Raw genomic sequence first — 19,480 nt, forward strand, 5'->3', positions numbered from 1 at the left:
AGATGCTAAAAAAAATCTTCGAAGTGTGGCAGAAGCATTAATTTCTGAAGCAGTAGCTCAGTTACATAAGGAGTCAGGATATGCCTGCCTGTGAAGTGATTTCCGAGTCGGAAGAAGCAGCTGATTGCTCACAGATAGACTGTGAGTAGTAGTAGAACAGCTTTTACTGTCTGGCTGTGAGCAGTGCAGTCAGATTTGTTCTCCCTTGTGACTCAGAGAACTGAATTTAGTCGCTACCTAAAAGGCAGCACCTTTTGTTTTCAAAATCATCCTGTAGTGTAACAGAAAAAAGAAGGAAAAAACCCTCTTACATTGTAAAAACCCCATTGTAAGTCCTGGAGTCCCTACATAGACGTGGGTTCCACGCATTGAAGTGGCAGAACTTACCCTTGTGAGCAGCTTATTGACCTCACAAGCACAGAACCATGGAATAGCTTGGCTTGCCAGGGACCTTAAAGATGACCCAGTTCCATCCCTGCCATAGCCCAAGGTGCTCCAACCTGGCCTTGAACCCTTCCATGGACTGGGGCAGTCACAGGTCTTCTCTCTGGGCAACCTGAGCCAGGGCCTCCCCACCTTCACGGGGAAGGGTTTTTTCCTGACAGCCCGTTTGAACCCCTCTCAGTGCAGAGCTGTCCCCCCGTGTGCTGTCCCTCTCCCAGGGCTCTCAGCTGTCCCTCCCCACCCGTGTCCAGCCACAGAGCGCCGGGGCAGTTCTGGCAGCGCCTGTGATTCTGCTGCAGCACCACGTGGTGCTCGCTGGAACAACCTGAATTACATAAGGATGGGGCTCCTCCTCTCCTGCTGGATCTCCCAGCCCACGGAACACATCACCCTCCTGGCCTGTGCCCCTGGTGAAGGTGGGCAGTGCAGGGAGGACACGGGGTGTGCTCCTGTCACCCAGCTCCCACAGCTGGGGCTCCTCAGCAGCGAGCAAAATCCATGGGGAGAGCACAGATGTACAGAAGCCTGTGGGAAGGCTCAAATTTTTACATATTGCTAAAGACTCCTCGCTTGGCACACGCTCAGGATGGCTCAGTGACGGGGAGCATACTGTGGAGTATTTAATAGGCACAAAACTGCACTACATTGACAGTGTAGGCTAGACCCAAGTTTTTCACTGTGCTGAAACATGTCATTCATGCACGTCTCTCCGGGTGCCTACCAGCTGACTCGCCTCAGCTCTGCAGGACTTGGATAGGAAAGCTCCATTTTTCCCCCCAGAGTGGAAATGCAGCCCCTGCACTGCCACTGCTGCTCACAGCTCGTGACACTCCCTTGCCCGAGGGTGAAGTCCTTGGCTCCAGGTCAGCCAGCCCACGTGGTTTGTCACTGGCACAGGAACAAAGCCAGGGCACATCCTGCCTCCCAAGCTCCCTGGCACAGCTTTCCCAGCAGCGTCTGTTCCCTAACCCGGCGCTGGCAGATGTTCCTCGTGCCCACTGCAGAAATAATGTTGGATTGCAGCATTAAAGTGTTAAATGATTTATAAGATCCTAACATGAAATTTATGTGTCATTTCTCTTACTAATCCTTGCTTTCAATTCTTCCCCTTCTTTCTTTCTTTCCCGGCAGATTACCATTGAATTGGATAATGCTGAGGTTTTAATTTTATTTCTTTTCTCCAGTGTTGTTTCTATGGTGTTTGTTTTACCAGTAGCCCTGTGATCTGTCCTGTCTCTGCAGCACTGAGCGTTCTGATTTGTGTGCCTGTGTCAGTGAATTAGTGAAGTTTTCAGTCTGCTGCGTGTCTATCCTGGGAATAGTTACCATAACTAATTCCATGTGTCATTACTTGGAATATTAATCCAAATGGAGTTATCATTTTTGGTAGTCTGCAATCAGCTGGTGCCGTGGTAGATCCTGTGGAGTTTAGGATCAGATCTGGAGGATGAGCTGCTCTAAGCAGTCAGCATTTAGCACTTGGCCACCATTCCCGTGTCGTATGTGAAGGGGTTATTTCTTTTTATTTGGAAAACTAAATAGTGACGTTCAGTTGTGTCCATGCAGAAGCAGAGGTGCAGGTGGGACCGGAGAGGGGCAGGTCCTTGTGCAGAAATCGTGCTGCTGCTTTTCCCAAAAAGGTGACAGTCCTGCAGCTCGTGAGAGCATTCCAGTGCCCTTCCTGTGCCTCTCAGTCAGGTTTGGGTGTGAAGCCACGTCAGGCAGTGGGATGGGTGGTGCGTAACCCTGTGGAATCGGTGTCTTGGGAAGCTATTTCTGGGTGAAAAGCTTCCTGCATCACCCCGGGGCTGGCACTGCGCTGTGTCCGTGCTGGCACAGGCAGAAGAGCCCTGTTTGGGGGAAAACTTGGAGTTTAACTGAAATGAAGCTTTCCAAGGACTCTGACAAGCCGAGTGTCTGGTCGGGGCAGCAGCGCAGGGCGGAGGGAGCTGAGCTGCCTCTGCTGTGCAACTTCCTCATCAGCTCAAAAAAACCCTCGTGTGGGCGTGGAATTTGCATAAATGTATAATACTGAGAAAGTGATTGACTGGCACCTTATTTTACTGAAATACCACGGAAAAAAGAAGTATTTTCCTCTCAGTGCTTTGTTTCCTGTGTTCTCTCCCAAGCCAGCCTTTTATTTGGAGCAAAGCTCAACCACTTAAAATGTCTAAAGCATTTCTGACCTTTATTTAGTGGAGTAGGTAGTGAAATCTACAGAAAACAATTTTTTGGTATGACTTGTTAATTTTGATGTTAATCACCTGAATTCACTGGGTAAACTTCATTCTGAAAATGAAATATTTGGGGACCTTGCCTGGTGAAGTGGACTTGAAAGCCAAACTACTTGTCATTGAAGTAGACAAATACTGTGCACGTCACCCCGGGTTGGCCTGGAGGGTATTTTTATTCAGGAGGACCTTTAGGGCTGGAGCTGAAGGTCCAGTTAGGCTTGGAGGTCCCTTCCCTAGGAAAAATGTCATGGGTTTCCTATCACTACTTTCAGCCCAGAGTCTGATTTTGACTTGGAAAAACAAATTTCTTGTTGCACAAGTTCACCTCCTGCCCTGCCATCGCCTCTGAGCTGTGCTGGGATGAGATCTCAGGTGTGTCTCCAAGCTTCACACATACTTCTGGCATTACAGAGGTGCTCTGCTGTCTGTTTCTCTGGGTTTTTTTGTTAACAAACCCAGATTTTTTCCCCTCTTACCTGGGGCATACACATCAGCAGTCTGCTCTGGTTTCCAAAAATTAACCTGTAGCACAGAAACATTTCCATCAGGCCAGGTCCTTTGGATGATGTGCTGCTGCAGCTTCCCAGAATAGCACGTGTGTATATCTATAATTTTAGCTTGGAGAAACTTCAGAGAGAAAGTTGAATTGTTTAATTGCAAATTAAGTCATTATGTGAAAGTCTTTCCCTTTGGTTTCTGGCTGTGATGTGCTGTCTTTGCCTGCAGTAAATCAGCCAGAGCGTGCAGAGCAATTTAGGATTTGGTCTGGAGGCTGCAGAGGAGGAATTTTATTGCTCCTTGATGGAGCAAGTGCACGGAAGGAGCAGGTGTGTGTATAACCATCAGCACTGAGCTCTGGCTGTGTAAGGAAAAGGACTCAGATGGAGTTGGAGCCATTGGCAAGTCTCAGAAATCCTGGAGTTTTCTGGTTTTCTTATTTTCCCCTTGTCAACCCTGGAAACTGTAAACATTTAGGGCAAAGAACACAAAAATCTCCATTATTAGTAGAATTATTAACTTGCTTTTCTGTCAAAACTATGCACAATTAAATTGTTTTGATCGGCTGAAACACTCCTTGTTCCCTCAGGGGAAACTCCACTGAAGTAACTGCTTATGGCATGATTTCATGGTGGTTTTTTATGCAGGTTGAGTTATCTTAGTTGTGTCCTGCAAGGTAACCCAGCGAGCAGTGGGTCCAAAAAACAAAGGCTATTAAAAATGCCAGGAGATCCATGTGTTTGTTAATGAAAGCTGTGATAGGAAGTCATGATAGACCCTCTTTAACATTTTTGTCAGTGAAGAAGGGAGTGTCCTTTGGAAGTGGGGGAATAATGCTGGAATTCACCCAATGGCTGGAGATCCCCTGAATGTGGGGTTGGCACCAGCCCCGGACAATACCGGGCTGAGCTGGGGGGCTCAGTGGAGTGGTGGGGAGAAGTGGAGTGGAGGGGAACAGCAGGGCTGGTGCTGTTGTCCTAACTCACTTGCTTTCTACTGAGGGTCTATCTGTAATTCCCTTTGTGTTGGAAAGGAGGGACAGGGAGGAACTGCAGTTTGCCAAGGAGATGTGGTGCAGTGTTGATAGAAATGCAAAACCGTGGGCAGCTGTAAACTGTGTCACGCCACACTTGCACCGTGGTTGTGTTGGTTCTGTCCTGGTCTTGGGGAGTTGTGTGCTCAGAGCTTGGCCTTTGGGTGGTGTCGGGGCTGCTCTTTGCCTCTGCTGGAGCATGGGATGGGATCAGGAGCTGCAGGCTCTGACTGGAGCTGAAGAGCTCAGGGTGTGTTTGACATTGGCTCTGTGCAGGTGTCTCAGGTGATAAAGCCAAAACCCCAATACAGGGCATTGTCCTTAAAAGCCCTTGGGCTGAGTCTCTGTTGATGGCCTCCTGCCTGGGCTGGAACTGCTCTAATCCTGTTCCTGATGGAGCTGCTGCCTGTGCTGCTGTCTCAGGGCAGAGGTAAATTCTTCCTCAGTGCCACCAAGTGTGAATCGCTTTGCACAACAGCGAGAGCTAAACCCTGCTTCTAATTAGGCACAACAGCTTAATTTGCTGTCAGTTCAATCCCCAACGCACTGAAAGGTGCAGGCGTGATGCAAATGCAGATTTCCCGGTGCTGCACGCTGGGGCTGAGCTGCACCGTGGGCTCCCGGTGCTCCAGGCCAGCAGGGAAGGACGTTCCCCTCGGACGTCCCCGTCTGGGGACACTGTGGCCCAGTTTCCACCTGCAGTGCGAGCCCTGGGTACTAAAACACACCCATGGTGGAGAAACCATGAATCTTCCACGCCTGCCAGGCAGGGCCCCGTTGGTGCTGACCTGCAGGTGGCACGCGCAGGATGCCGATCGCGCTGGGAGATGGCCTACTTTGCCTTTTTTTTTTTTTTTAATTCCTCTTTCCCCTCCCAGCCACATTGCAGTGAGCTGTTCCGCTGGGCACCTGCCAACATTCAGGCAGTAGTTACATAAGAAGAGCTTTTTTTCCTGGAATTTAGGCCCGCTGCTGATGTGTGACCTTCAGCAGTAATTGCCAATAAAGGCGCTGGGGATGTTTACAGGCACCGGCGCTGGCCCGCAGCCTGTGCCGGTAGCAGCCGAGCCTGGGGCTGCTGCTGCTGCTTCCCAAGGCTGATCCCACACCACTGCAGCTCTGCCTCATTTTCCAGGGTGAAATGGGGTTGCTCTGCTGCTCCCCCCCAACCCTCAGGGCTGGGGTAAGGGCCAGCAACCACCCAACCAAATCCAGCAGAACTCTGTAAGCACACGGAGTTCCCCTTGTAGTTACTGAGGTATTTTTTAGGGTTGTGCTGGGGTTTTATCTGTTTTTTCAGTAGTGACACTTCTTTATGCAGCTGATACGTTTAAAGGCAGCTCTATCCAGTAAAATACACTTGCAGACCCGCTCAGTAGAGTTTAGGTTTGGGGTTTTTTCGCCTCTTTCCTTTGGTTTTGAGGTTTCAAGTAGGTGAAAAAGGAACTGAAGATCCTGGTTCAAAGGGGTTGCCTGAATTAACCTTCTCACTGTTCTTCATCTGTGATAAACTAAAATTTGAATGGCTAAGGTGCAAAATATGTGCTGTTTTATGCATTTTTGATTGGAGTCAGGAAATGTATTAACCTTTTCAGAGCTGGAAAGCTGCACTTGGGAATTATTTTCCTTGCAGAGAACTTACTCCACAGTCATTTCTCTTGTGTATTTTGCACTTAGACAGTGCTTCACTTGTTATGTCTCAAGCAGAGGAAATGCAGGCACTCATAAATTTTTGTGGGCTGCTTTATATTTTTTTTTCCCCTTGAGAAATCCTGCAATCTTTGGACTGGGCTTTTTTTTAACACGGACTGGAATTGGTGAGCTCTTTGGAAAAGGAGACTGGAACATTTCCTATAGTTACTTGTCACCAAAAAAATAAGTTATACCATCTTACTGGTTAATTAAAACTGCTGCTGTAAAATGTGTTGTGAAAGGAGTTCTTACTGTATTCAGTTACTGTAGAGGTCCTGCAAGATCACGGATTTAAAGAGGAGGAAGTGGTTGCACTCCCACTGAAGGGCAGACACTGAGGTCTCCAGCTCCTGGAAAGTCCCAGCCCAAGTTAAAATACGTTTTCTCCACTGAAAACTCTGGAAAATGAGGGAAGGCATTCCCGTAGGCAGATCTTGGTGACCTTTGAGTGCAGGCACTGGCAGCCCTTGTGCCAGATTTGCCACCTCCTCGACTGGCAGTGCACAAAGTCTCTGCACATTCCCTGAGAAGAGGGAGGATGTTCAGCTGGGTCCCTGCCCTGGGTGTGTGGTGAGGCCAGGGCTGGGAGGCTGGGGGGCTGCCCCTGCCCCCCAAAATCCCACGGCTGCCCCATGTCTCCTTCTGCCCGAGTTAGGCAGGTCTGAGATCCTCCATCCCTGAAAATGCAACGTCTGTACAGGGGGAAATGTAATGTGGGAAGTTTGTCAGAGCAGTTCAGTGCTCCTGGGTCCCAGTTATTCCCCTCTGCCCTGAAACTTCTCCATAACAAGTCAAATGCTTGTTTGACAAACACCTACAGATCATCTGCAGGGGCTAGAAATTTCCTATCCAAATTTTTCTTCAGCTCCACAAGGTAACAGTGTTGGCTTTACAAAGGGGACTTGGCAAGGAAGCTGCACAGAGTTCTGTGGTATTTTTAAAGAGTTATGAAGGACAGCAACATAATTTGTGCTCTTGTCTGTTGCCACAAATCAGACAAGGTGCTGCTTTTGCTGTGTGCCTTTCAAGGAAGAGCTGATGGTATTTCAAAGGGAAAAGCAGAGAAGTGCAGAGAAGTTCAGAGAAGGGAGGAAAAAGTGGAAAGGGACTTGCAGGACTCAATCTGAACAGCCATTCCCACTGGAATTCCAGCTGATGCTGGAGATGGCAGTGCAGGAGCCGAGGCAGAGGCTTCAGAATAACATTCAGCTGACATCTTCACTCCAGTTCCTCGCATCTGGATGTAAAGCCTGGCTATCAAAAGCTTAATGTGCTATTTGGCTAACTCTGTAGCTGTGTTTTTCCCTTTTTATTTCCTTCTTTCTGCCAAATGTCTCCCCCTGCCACCCCAGTAATGAGATGCCATATGCACGGAGTTGGGTCAGTTCCTGAATTCACAGATTTCGGGACCAGAAGGGACCTCTCAGTGACTGAACCCAACTTCCTGCATGGCCCAGGGCATCCCACTCCTCACCACTGTGTATCTGTGGAGCCAAATCCATGGAGTTTGGCTCAGCTTCCTCGAAGAGCTCAGTGTTGAGTGAGGACCTCCCAGGGCAGGTGTCAGTTTACTCTTGCCTTGCACCAGCTGGTTGCCTTCCTGTCCCATTGAGAGGGATGTTTGGAGAAAGACCTGAAGGAATTGTGTGGAAGTTTGGAAAGTGTCAGCAGTTCAGCAGTGTGAGGTTTGTCACCTCTCAGTCCTTTGAACTCCGGGGCAGCCTGAAGCATAGGAGATTTGTGCTTGGAATTGTGCTCGTTTGTCCATTATTTTGTCAAAATTCCAAAGTCTGGTGAGGCTGAAGAGAAAAGGACCAGGTTTTTGAATGTGTGTTTGTGTGCTCTCACAAACATGGGGGGTTTTTTGATAAGATTATTTCCCTCTCATTTATTTACAATGTGTGATGCTTTCCAGCCTGTTTTGCTGAAGCCACTCTCTGGAGCAGGCCCAGTCTGTGAACTGGAATCTCCACCAGCCTTTTAAATGCATTTCAAGCCTTTTCAGTGCTCAGTGGTCTGGGTGTTCATTGCATAGTTGAGTTTAAAAAAAAAAACGGAGAAAAGCAATTCTGATGCTTCAGACCTGAATGAAAATCCTTCTGCTTTTCCACTCCATCACAGTAGTAGTTTGAATTTCTGTGAAGGAAGGATAAGTTTCATCCTGATTGTTGTTTTGAAAGCAAATTAGAATAAAACTTGGGTGAATTCCTCCAAACTGTAAAGAAAAAGGATGGAAAGCTCATCTGTATCTCAGAAATTGAGATGTAGTGAATTTGCCCTGGAGCTGTCACGTGCTCTGGTGGTGATACATCCACTCTTGAGTCAGACAGTCCATTCTGGGAAGCACACGTGGCCTGTGCTGGGGAAATGGATGCTGGAAGCATTCCGGTCACCAGAGGGTCAGTTTCTGTACATCTCCAGTCATGGCTCATGAGGAGTGGTTTATTGGCCAGCCTTGGGGGAGTGGAAACTTCAAAGGAAGAGAGGGCTTTGCACAGCAAGTTGAAAGGACCTTTCCCTACTGCTTGTAAAAAGCACAGATGTTGGACTCTGACCTGGCCACCCACTGGGTTCTGGTTTAAAAGCTGTCCACTGCATCCTGCTGCTCACCTGGCTGTGTTTTGTATTTTACAAACTTGCCCCTGCCCTCTAAACTATCACTTTCTTATATAGCTGGAGAGCTGAAATATATGGAGGCACAAGAAATCTTGGACAATTACTGCTTTGGGCTGCTCTCCCACCCTGTTCAATCCTTGTAAAGCATAAGGTCATACTTTGCTGTTGCAGCACACAGGAGAGTGCAAAGTGTAGCACAGCAACAATAGCTCAATGATTCTTTGCTATTTGAACCCATTTTTGACTCAGAGAATAATGATTTCAGGATTTGGAGTTTATATTCTTACTGGAAGATTGCTGAGGGCTGTGCTGCTGTGGATGATCCATGCAGGCACTGCCCAGGGCAGTGTGTGGGGCTGGCTTTGGTGTGCTGTCTGTGCCACAGAGGGAAGGCACAGGAATTTGTGAGCTGGAATATGTAATTTTAGCTTGGGAAAGAGCAAACTAATTTTGTGCTGATTCTTCATCTGTGCTGCTTTTCAACCCCAAAATGTACACGTATGTTTGGTTGAAATGGGGTCAAACTATCAGCCCAGGAATCCCAGAATGGTTTAGGTTGGGAGGGAGCTTAAACCTCATCCAGTTCCACACCCTGCCCTGGGCAGGGACACCTTCCACTAGCCCAAGTTGCTCAGAGCTCCATCCAGCATGGCCTTGAACACTTGAAGGGATGGAAAATCATCCAGTTTCTTTGGGAAACCTCTGCCAGTGCCAGAAGTAAACTTTTGTTTGGAATCCTGAGTCCAGCAGTCATGTCCACTTGACCTGTCAGCTCCAGTCTCCCCTCCCCTGGAGGAAGGGACCTCATTTCCCCTGCAGGGGAACAGGCCCAGTTTCCTTGCTGCTGTTGGCTCCTGGAGAAGGCAGGGATGTTTCCTGTGCCCCAGGCAGTGCTGCAGTTGGGACAATGTGCCCAGGCTCCCCATGACCTGACACGGGTGCAGCCTGGGAGCAGCGGGCAGGGCAGGGACGGTGTGTTCCTCTGCAGGAACGAGCTGCTTCCTGCTCACTTGTGCTCCTCTGGATTAAGTCCTCACGGCTTCCATTTGGCCAGAGAAGGAGTTTGCATGCTTGAGACGTGTCCAGGAGTGGTGACAATGCAAGGAAGCAACTACCAAAGGCCGTGGAAGCTGGCCAGGAGTAAAGTCCCTTAGGAGGAGAATGGAGAAGGGTTTTTCCTGGCCAAGGAGCCCCTGCTCGTGGAGCACTGCGGGAGAAGCGCTCACTCCTGGGGCTCCTTCCTGGGAAGTGGAGTCTCATTATCCCTGCTCCTGGATCTGTGGCCTCCCTCTCCCTTTGCTGGGCATTCCCCAGGCTGCAGCAGATCCTGGTTTGCTCTCCCAGTCTGTGCTCCATTGTTCTGTCCGTCCCTGCGGCCTCTGGGCAGATGTGGCCGTGAGTGCGTGGCTCAGTTTGGGGTCACAGGATTGTGGATGTGTTATTTCCTGGTGTCTGCTCCTGGGAAGTTACAGCAATTTCCCCACAATTAAATCAGCAGTTGAGTTTGAATGTTCACCTCTCTGTTGTGTGTCTGTGCTCAGCTAGATAAAAGTTACTTGTCTTCATCTGTTCCAGTTGAAGATCAGCATTTTAAATTTGAAAAGCTGTCACCATTCAGGCCCTTACTTCATTGTTCCTGTTTGGTGCTGTACCTTATCTCTTTCATCATGAGAAAAGTATGTTTATAGATGAGAATCCACAGAATACTTTTTTTTTTAACTAAAATTATGAGGCTGCTGCCTTTGTGATATGCAGCCCTGGCTTCCTCCTCCTCCCCACTGGGATGGATGTGCAGCATTCCAGTCACGGATCCTGGGCGTGTGGTCCCCAAAAGTGCTCTGGGCACCTGCAATTACATTTCTTTGCTTGTGCCTCTGCGTTCATGCAGAGCAGTTTGGGATGTTCAAAGCATACCTGCAAAATTTGCCAAATGTGGCCCTTTCAGGGTGGGAGGGTGTAAACGGTAATTACAGCTATAATTCATCTGTGATGATTCAGCTGAAGTCAAGTGCTTTGCCAGCTCCCTTCCCCTCACTGTTGACCACTGGATTGCTGTTGGGATGAAAGATTCTGGAGGGATGACTAATTTTTCTGCATTTTACTTTCAACTAGCTGCCGCAAGCTCCAGAAACGGAGAGCCCTGTAGAGGTGTGTCAGCCACCTATATTTGTACAGCACACAAATATTGGTGTTTCAGTAGTCCTAGTGGAGTGTCTTGTTGGTAAAAACCCCTGTGAAATGTGTGTTCCTGCGTGGTGTTAGACAGTGGAAATGAGCAGATTTGTTGAAGTCCCTTAATCCGATACAGCATCAGCTTGGTAGTCTGAAAACACCAAAAAAAAAATAAAAGTAAACTCATCCTAAGTCTGTTCCTTTCAGCCATTTCCCTTATGCTTTAAGGGTGGCACTGGGAAAGGTCTCCTCTCAAATTTTCGTGCATTGGCAAAATGAGACTTCATTTTGGCTCCTAATGCAGAATTTGGTTTTCCCTTTGCCTCATATACTTAAAAACTTAAATGCTTAAAAGAAAGGGAGGTGTCAGAAGTTGTTAATGGAAGCTTCATAACTCCAGCACAACTGGTGTCCCATTTAAAATGGCCCAGTGGATGATCAGGATCGCTGCATATTGTCAAGGTCACTGGTTTTAGGGGAACTGGATATGTGGGAACATGTCCTTTATGTGCATAAAGCAGATTATTTGCCAAAAAGAAGGCAGGAAAATTTATCAAATCTTAAATTCCTTTGAAATTCATGGGACATCCAGACATGGCATTGGTCCATTGTACAACTGATGCCAAATCAGTGCAAACCTAAGTGAAACAGCATGGAAGTCTAAATCTGGGAGAGTGTTGATTCTCTGAGCTGTGAAGATTATAAATGTGAAATCATGTAGAAAAAGAAATGTTTGTGGTGGTTTAGACCTTTGTATTTGTAATTTTTGTGGAACAGTGTTTAAATGTAACCCAAAACTCTTGAGTGGTCATCAAATGGATTTGAGATGTTTGGGAGATGGCTCCTGGTTTCTGCTGGGTCCCTGTGTAGAACAGTTATTCTACACCTTTTCAGATGCTTTAAAGCAGCAAAACCTCAATGTGCTTCAGCTTTGCAAAGTGGGAGTTGCATTCCTGAAAATGAATGTCTGAAATGGGAGAGATTTGATTGGGAAACGTGCACGTGCCAAGGGGCTCTGTTCAGTGACTCCCCACTGACGTCCCTGAGTTGGAAGGGAGCCCCCCAGGCTGTTCCAAAGGCCCTCCCTAGTCTCAAATGAGTTTCAGTGACCACAGTGGGATGTGTTGGAGCCCCCCACCCCCAGAGTGTGTGTCCAGTGGGCTGGGGGGGTGTACCTGTGTCTGTGCATGGGCATGCGTGGGCTGAGCTCCCCGAAAACCTGTGTGTGTCCCTGGGAGCTGTGACACCAGACAGACGTTGTGTTTCCTCAGAACCCGGGACTGCTGGCACACGTGCATGCCAGGGGGGTGTGTGAGGGTGGCAGAGCAGAGGGGTCAGGGCTGGCAGAGGGCCGGTGTCCTGTTTCGATGGCCTGTGAGTCCATCTCCCTCATCTCCCCCTGTTGCATCGAGCTGTGACTTCCCCAATATTCCCCTGAGTGCCAAGATGTTGGTGTCTCTTGAGTGTTGTTCTGCTTTAAAATGAACTTTCTGCACGCACAGCAGGAGCTTGATCAAAGTCTACCACAGAGGCAACTGGAGGACCATAGAAGGGTATGTACAGCAGTCAAGCACATTCAGAACTAATCTCTACCTTTCCCTTGTAAACAGCGAAGCCTAAGTCATGTAAGGAGCTTGTGGGGTTAAGTGCTGGCTGTTGGGCTCTTGGAAGATCTAAAAAATGAGCCATATTTACAGCATGAGGTGCTGGAGCCCTTCTCTGGGGTTACATGGAAGGGACGAGTGCTTGGCTGCTCCGAATTAAACTCAGGCCCTGGTGTGCTCCATTCACAGTGTCAGAACACTGCCCTTGGGTGGTGACACTCGTGGACTGACATTAATCAGTGCTCATGGAGTTGGCTCCTCTGGCCACACCACCCCTTTGTACCCAGCCAAGCTGCACAATCAGCATCGTTGGTCCCTTCCTCCATTTCTTCTGCTCTTGCAGTTGGGAGCACAACAGCAGCAACTTACAACTGCTTCACCCTAAAATATCAAAGGTGCTCTGTTTTAAAGCTTGTAACAGGTTTCTGATATTGCTTAGAGTTGTGTGTTGCATCTGCATTGCTGGTACATGTACAGTGATGGTTCTGTGTGACTCACTCTTACTTTACCTGGTGGTGAATGCAGATGAAACTGGACACTGTTGGGTTTTTTTCTAGGTACCATATTTGATTTTTCTGGTTACTGCCAAACATCTGATATTTGTTTGCACACTGCCCTCATCAAAGTGGTGCACAGCACTAACAGGATGGTTAAAGAGCTGTTCTGGAGCCAAGCACTGCAGCTGAATTAATTAGAACATTTCTTAAATACCGCTTATTTTTTCTCCCTTTTACTTTGATCACATGCTCATATTTTTCTTAGCTGATACCATGGGTTTGGATAAATTTGTGGGAACTAAAGCTTTTCTTCCCAGTTAGAATGTGAAGTGCTGCTGACTGTGTATTGCCAGACCTGGGAAACCATGGACCAGCACACTCTGACTAGAAGCAACTGCTTGATACTTGTTCCTGCTTGTATTTTCTGGTGATTTGTCTTGTTTTGGATACACAACACCTACAGACACCAGAGGTGCTGCAGGTCTGTCCTGGTCAGCTCTCTGCTCGCCCCAACTATTTTGACCATAGAATAGAAATCACTTCCTGCTCCACAAGGGGCCAGAAGGAGAATCTGGGGGCAGCTCCAGGAGCTTTGGTTGCCCTCCTGAATTCAGGCAAGGTGGAGTTTGCTGAGCAGCTGTTCTTGAGGCTGGCTGTGTGTTATCTGTGTAGTAAGTGGTAGAAAATACTGATTAAATGCCAGCTGACACGATTGCTGCCAGTTAGTTCAACAGAGGAGGAGAAAGCTAATGTGAGAGCTCCCTTGTAACCATTTGTGTCCTAGGGCCCATCTGGGTGTCAAGCTGCCTTTCTAGTTGGTGCACATGTACAAGGAAGATGTAGTTCGGGGTTTTTCTGTCTGGCTTGGCCTTGTTCTGTCACGTAGCCTCCCCTACCTGCCAGGCTGGGAGCAGGGAGGTGGGTACAGCACTGCCTCGTGTACTAAACACTCTCATGTTGCTGTCGGTCACAGGAGCTCCTCCGGGACGGGAATTTGCTGGAGCTCCTGAGCTGTCTCCTGCCTGTCCCACGTGTTCACTCTTTGGCCCAAGCGGTGATGGGAAGCCTGTGCCCCTTGGAGAAGTGCTCATCTCCTCCTGCTGTTGCTTCCACAGGAATTTCCCTTTTTTTCTATTGTTTGGGAGCTTTTGGAAGCAGCTGGTTGGAACACTGACTTTGTGTTTACTTTACATCCTGTTCCCTGACACTTGTTCCCTCCCCATCTGATTCCATAAAATGCAGCTCCCGTGCTGCAGCTTTCACACTGATAATCCACAGGAACCATTTCTGTGCTGCTGGATTGTGGTGACAGGGTGGCAGTGGGAGCCCTGACTTGAGCCCCAGCCCTGTGGGGAGGGCAGAGATCCCTCGCCAGCTCCAGGCGTGTGTTGGGCTTCTCCCTGTGGAAGTGATTTCTGAAATTTGGTGAAGAACCTGATTATCAGACAGGCTTTTGTCTTTTTTCTTTTGGGGTATAAGGATTTCTTGAAGTGACCCTCTCAGCGCCAGCTGTGTATCAAATCAGTGGGACTGCAGCAGGGCTGGAGTTCTGTACAAGCCAATTAATGCACGTTTATGTTGTTCCATTTACTTGTGTTTTAAAGGCCTCCTGTGAAAGTTTGAAAAGACTTCACTTTTATGACAGCTAATGTATTAAATGCCATCTTGAATCTGTAGTCAGACAACCAATTTAATTTGAAATATAACTGAAAATCAGTGACAAACACAAGTTTTGTGAATAGAATTAAAAATAACATGCTTTAGTTCATTGGACATATTTTTAACATTAAATTATTTTTGGCTAGATCTCTTTTTTTTTTTTTTTTTTAAATTATTGTCTATTTTCTGAATCCCCAGAAAAGCCCCTCCCTCCCCTCTGCAGCACTGTCCTGGGATGGTGCTGCTGTAACCACGCTGCCATTAGCAGGGCAGGAGCTCCCGGTGACAATAATCCCGTTTTCCTTTGTGCACAAACACTTTACAAAAATCCCTTAATCCCGGTGCGGTGTTTGTGTGCTGTCGCCGCTGGCAGTGCCACCGGCTTTGTCCGGCTGCCCGAATTCCTGGGAATTCCTGTGAAGGCTGAAGTGACAGCAGTGGGGTGACGTTCCACCTGGAGATGTTGGATCTCCGCTGGCTCGTGCTGGGGGCTGTGCCGGAGCTCCCGGTGCTCCCAGGATTTGGGGTTATGTGAGGACCTGCTGTGTGCTGGGATGGGATGGGAGGGCTGGCATGACTCGGGCACCTGCCAGCAGGGAACAAAGAGCCGGGATCCAGCGGCATCGCTCGGGTTTCCGCTCGGCAGCTGGTGGATCACGTCAGCTGCTGCTGGAGGGACAACAGAGCACATAGCCCTAGAGGCTTGGTGGGATGGCAAAACAGGAGAGGTGTGAGGAGATGGGATTGCTGCTCACAGAATCACTTCTAATGTTCCTCTTCCTCTAATCCACCTCTTGATTTTGTGTTGGTGCTGTACAGATGCAACTTTCTTGCATTTAAGGCTGAGACAATAGAACTTAATTAAAGCAAAACTTTCTGAAAATTAAATCTGTCTAGAAAGCTTTATGCAAAACCTAAGCTGCAGCTGTCTCTGTGCTGCATGGGGGAACTCATCATCTTATTGAGCCCCGTGAGACCCCTCCGCGTTGCAGCCTGCCCCAGCACATTGGGAGCTGCTCGGTGGATTTTTCCAACTCTCCAGGGTTTCATTCCCCTCTCCCTCACCACAAGAAGGGTACTGGTAACAGCAGCCCTGCTGCCAGTGAACATGGGTGGTTGCTTTGTTCGTGGAGCTCCCATCCTGATTTCCTTCTGCTCTTTGACTCCAGGGCGAGGCCCTGAGGCAGGTTTTGGTGAACCGCTACTACGGCAACGTGCGAGCGGCCGGCCGGCGCGAGAGCCTCACCACCTTCGGCAACGGGCCCCTGTCCGCCGGCGGCTCCGGCAAGGCCGGCCCGGGAGGTAGGACATGCTCTGCTCACCCCTGGGGCTGCCCTTCCCATGCTCTGGGGCGCTGTATTCCTGGCAAATCAGCACCTCACAGCTGAAATCAGGATGTTTTTCCCTCACGGTTCTTCCTCTGAACTCCTAAAAAAAGTAGAACTGTCCACGTGGGTGAGCGCAGTTGAGGACAAAACTAGCAGACAGAGCTCTTTGTGCTTTCCAGTGACTGCCTTGGGTTGGCTTGACGTTTGTGACGTTGCTTTGAATAAATGTACTTAGAAATCCTGATCAATTTAATGTTTGCAATAATGTCTAAGAAATGTGCCCGTAAGGATGTCAGATTATTAACTGTGTCTGGAACAAAAGCATTTTGTGGTATTGCTGAGAGTTTGTGTGGTAGGATGGGCAAAAATTCCATTTGAAGTCAGCTATACAGTGAAGTTTATGTAATTTGAGGCCGTTGCTAGAAAAGTCACTAATGGAATCACAGAATGGGTGGGGTTGGAAGAAACCTTAAAACTCATCCTGTTCTAACCCCTGCCATGAGCCAGGGATGCCTTCCTCTATCCCAGGTTGCTCCAAGCCCTGTCCAGCCTGGCTTTGCCATCCCCCTGGAGTCAGTGCCAACCTGTTTCTCATGATCACCTTTATAGGAGGAAGCTCCGGGGCGAGCTCGATGAGCCGAGGGGAGATGAGCCTGGCAGATGTCCAGTGTCACCTGGATAAAGAAGGTGCTTCCAACCTGGTCATAGATCTCATCATGAATGCCACCAGTGACAGAGTCTTCCACGAGAGCATCCTGCTGGCCATTGCCCTGCTGGAAGGTGGGAACACCACGATACAGGTAGGGAAATGGAAAACTCTCTTGTGACTGAACCGTGTCGGGAAGGGAAATGTTTTTATGAAATCCAGGAAATTTGAGAGGGTTAAGGAGGTGGGAGGGGAAATGACTGAATGATCTTTGACCTGTAATTAAGGGAAATATTAGTGTCTGCCATGCAAAAGTGAACTTATTAAATGTCTGCATGGGCACTGGGTAATTGAGGTGTTTTCCCAGGGCAATATAGAGGAATGTATAATAAAACAGATTTGTAGGTAAGTTACTGACTGCTGTTACAAATAACTTAAGCAACTGCAATGTGCTCAGGGACTTTTACAATGAGCTGTTAAATTTCAGACTGGAATTTGAAATAAGTGTATGGTAAACTCCAGGCCACCACTGCTCTCCTGCAATCTCACTGTTCTTCCTTTCCATGTTTTCAGTAAGGATTAGATTCTCCTAAATGAAAATTGTCCCTGGTGTGGATTAATGAACACACACCAACGAGCTCTTACATTCTTCCAAATGGAAAGTAAAACCTTATTCCAGCAAAACTTGCATACAAAGATGATTATGTGATATCTTATTCTTTTGGCTCTACACGTGTTGTGTTTGCAGTCTGTCTGTGGGGCTGAGTCCTGGCCAGTTATAACTGACTGTTGTGCTTAAAGCACACAGTAGATCCCTACAGCAGCACCTCCTGTGTCGATGCAAGCTTCCCTTGAGAGGACAGGGAATGTTTCTGGGCTCCTTCAGTCTGTCTCTGTAGTCAGTACCCTCCTTATTCCCCTGTGTATAAGCTCTGGAATGAAACTTCTGTGCAAAAGACAAAGCGGAAATTGAGTGCTGAAAATCCTGTGTCACCTTAAACTGCAGTGACAGGATTAACATTCCTGGGGGACAGTCACGCCTTTAAATTTCCTGCTCTCCTCTAATGTAGAGGAAGCTGAGCTTTCATCTTTACAGCTCTCGGGGAGCCTCAGGTAACCTTGCACTGTCATGCTGGAAGGAAAAACAAACTCAGCACCAGCCTGACGGGGAGAGATCCTTTGCTTGTGCTGGACCCCAGTGCTAAAGGATTGAGCAAAGTCACTTCCCACTGTGCACAAATCCATGCTGGAAGCAGATTCCTTAGCTCACCCAGTGGAAATCAACAGGAAAATCTGCAGTCCATCTCCAAAGACACCTTCTTTGCCCAAAAGGGAGATAGTTTCATTTTCATTTGCTGTCTGAAACCGGGAGCTGGGAGGCTGTGGAACAGCCCTGTGGTCAGGAATGATGGCTCTCAGGGCAGTGGTGCTTCCGCCCCGTGCACTCCTGCCAGGTCCTGCTGCACTCCAGCCTCTACAGATGTGCTTCCACAACCCAGAATGGTTATTTTCCACCCTTTCCCACTCAGGAATAAGTCCTTGGCAAGTGTCTGTAGACTCCAGGCAGCCAGCAGTCCCCGGGTGCGTCTGCGTGCTCCGGCGGGATGGGCTGGGAGGGGGCTCTGCTGGAGTGTGGGCTGCTCTTAAGTACAGAATGTTTTAGGGACCAAACGACTTGTGATGCCTACAGCTGTGAGCTCTGAGGGCTCAGACACACCCAGCAGCTCTTACTAATGCATGCAAAGCTCAAATGGGATGTTATTGAAAATATCCCATGGAGTCGTTGGGATGTGGATATTCTGTGCTAGAACACTCCATGGACTTCGTGGCGAAAAAGGAGCATAATCAGTGCACAGACATGGTCTGTGGCTTTCCTCCACGTTGGTTAAACTGGTGGTAGGGGGAGGGATTTCTGGTGCCTTGCAGCGGCTCCAGCACATGGGGGCCCGTGGGACACTGGCAGTGGCAGTCGGGAACAGCACGTCCTCAGCATTCTGAGCTTCAGCAGGGCTTTAGAGAGCCAAGTCAGTGGAACTGCAGTGGGGAAAACACCAACCACAAAGTTTAACTTCTGGGAGAACAGCTGGCTCCACGCTGGGAATCAAAGCGAAGGTGGAGGCTTGCTCTTCAGTAAAATCATCAGTTCGGGGCTGTATCTCCCAGAGTAGTTACTGAGTGGTGTGATGGCCAAGTTAAACTGGTATCCTGAGACAGTGAACTTGTGTAATCAAGCTTTGCTGTCTCCATGTAGGAAGAATGGCTCAAAATGCAGAGGGCCCTGGGTGCAGCCCAGCTGTTCAGGAGAGCTGTGTGGGTACTTGATAATCTGCAAAGCTGATGGGTTTTGTATAGCAGCCTTTGGCTATGACACAGTGAAGATTTACTGAGTGCAGCAAAGTGATGGTCTCCCCTTAGCAGGAATTCATTTTTACAAAACACTCTGCAAAATTTGGCTGCTTGTGGAAACTAGATGCACTTAGGAAAATGAACCCAGTACTTTCCTTGTGTTTTATCCCGGTCTTTCTGTAATCTGTGTTCTTTTGGTAAGTTTTGCAGAGTGGGTAGGTAGGGCTTGGCAATCTCTGCAACCTCAGAGTGGCTTTTCTGCAGTTTCCAGCAAATGCCAGTGGAAGAGTCGTCCTCAGTCTCTGGACTAATGACTGTGTTCATTTTGCATCAGATGCATTTGTCATTGGGAAAGATGACCTAGCCAAACCAGCCAGCTTTGTCTTTGAGGTCTAACAGAGTTTATCTTCATTTCACAAATTTTTTGGTTACTTTAAGCAGCTTTTGATTGATAGTGTCCCAAACAAGTTTGTTCTGTGCTCAGTTTGAATAATTTCTGCTGAACTTTAATTGCTTCTGTCTGCAGGCCTTTGAGAATAGGAAAGTGGTGGGATAGGGACAGGTTATGTAAAAAAGGCTCTTTGGCAGCAAAGCCAGAAACGTGTCACCCCTGCATGGCATTTTCTTAACTCCAGGTTTTCACAAGGGAAATTGATTCAGCCTGAAGTGAAGCAGAAGGTTTGTACCAACACACAGGAACTTGCACATGTT

The 19,480-nt window shown here is 48.3% G+C and overlaps 1 protein-coding gene across 1 annotated transcript in view; it reads left to right on the forward strand.

Annotated features, from left to right (window-relative positions):
• ITPR1 (inositol 1,4,5-trisphosphate receptor type 1) overlaps window positions 1-19,480 on the forward strand; it is a 159,998-nt gene that overhangs the window by 88,633 nt on the left and 51,885 nt on the right. The window contains exons 39-40 of the mRNA XM_082288495.1: window positions 15,619-15,751; window positions 16,387-16,577. Of these exons, the coding sequence (XP_082144621.1) occupies window positions 15,619-15,751; window positions 16,387-16,577 (324 nt within the window). The remainder of the gene's footprint in view (window positions 1-15,618; window positions 15,752-16,386; window positions 16,578-19,480) is intronic.

The sequence above is a fragment of the Coloeus monedula genome, assembly GCF_965178545.1.
Source record: "Coloeus monedula genome assembly, chromosome: 11".
Classification (NCBI taxonomy): domain Eukaryota; kingdom Metazoa; phylum Chordata; class Aves; order Passeriformes; family Corvidae; genus Coloeus; species Coloeus monedula.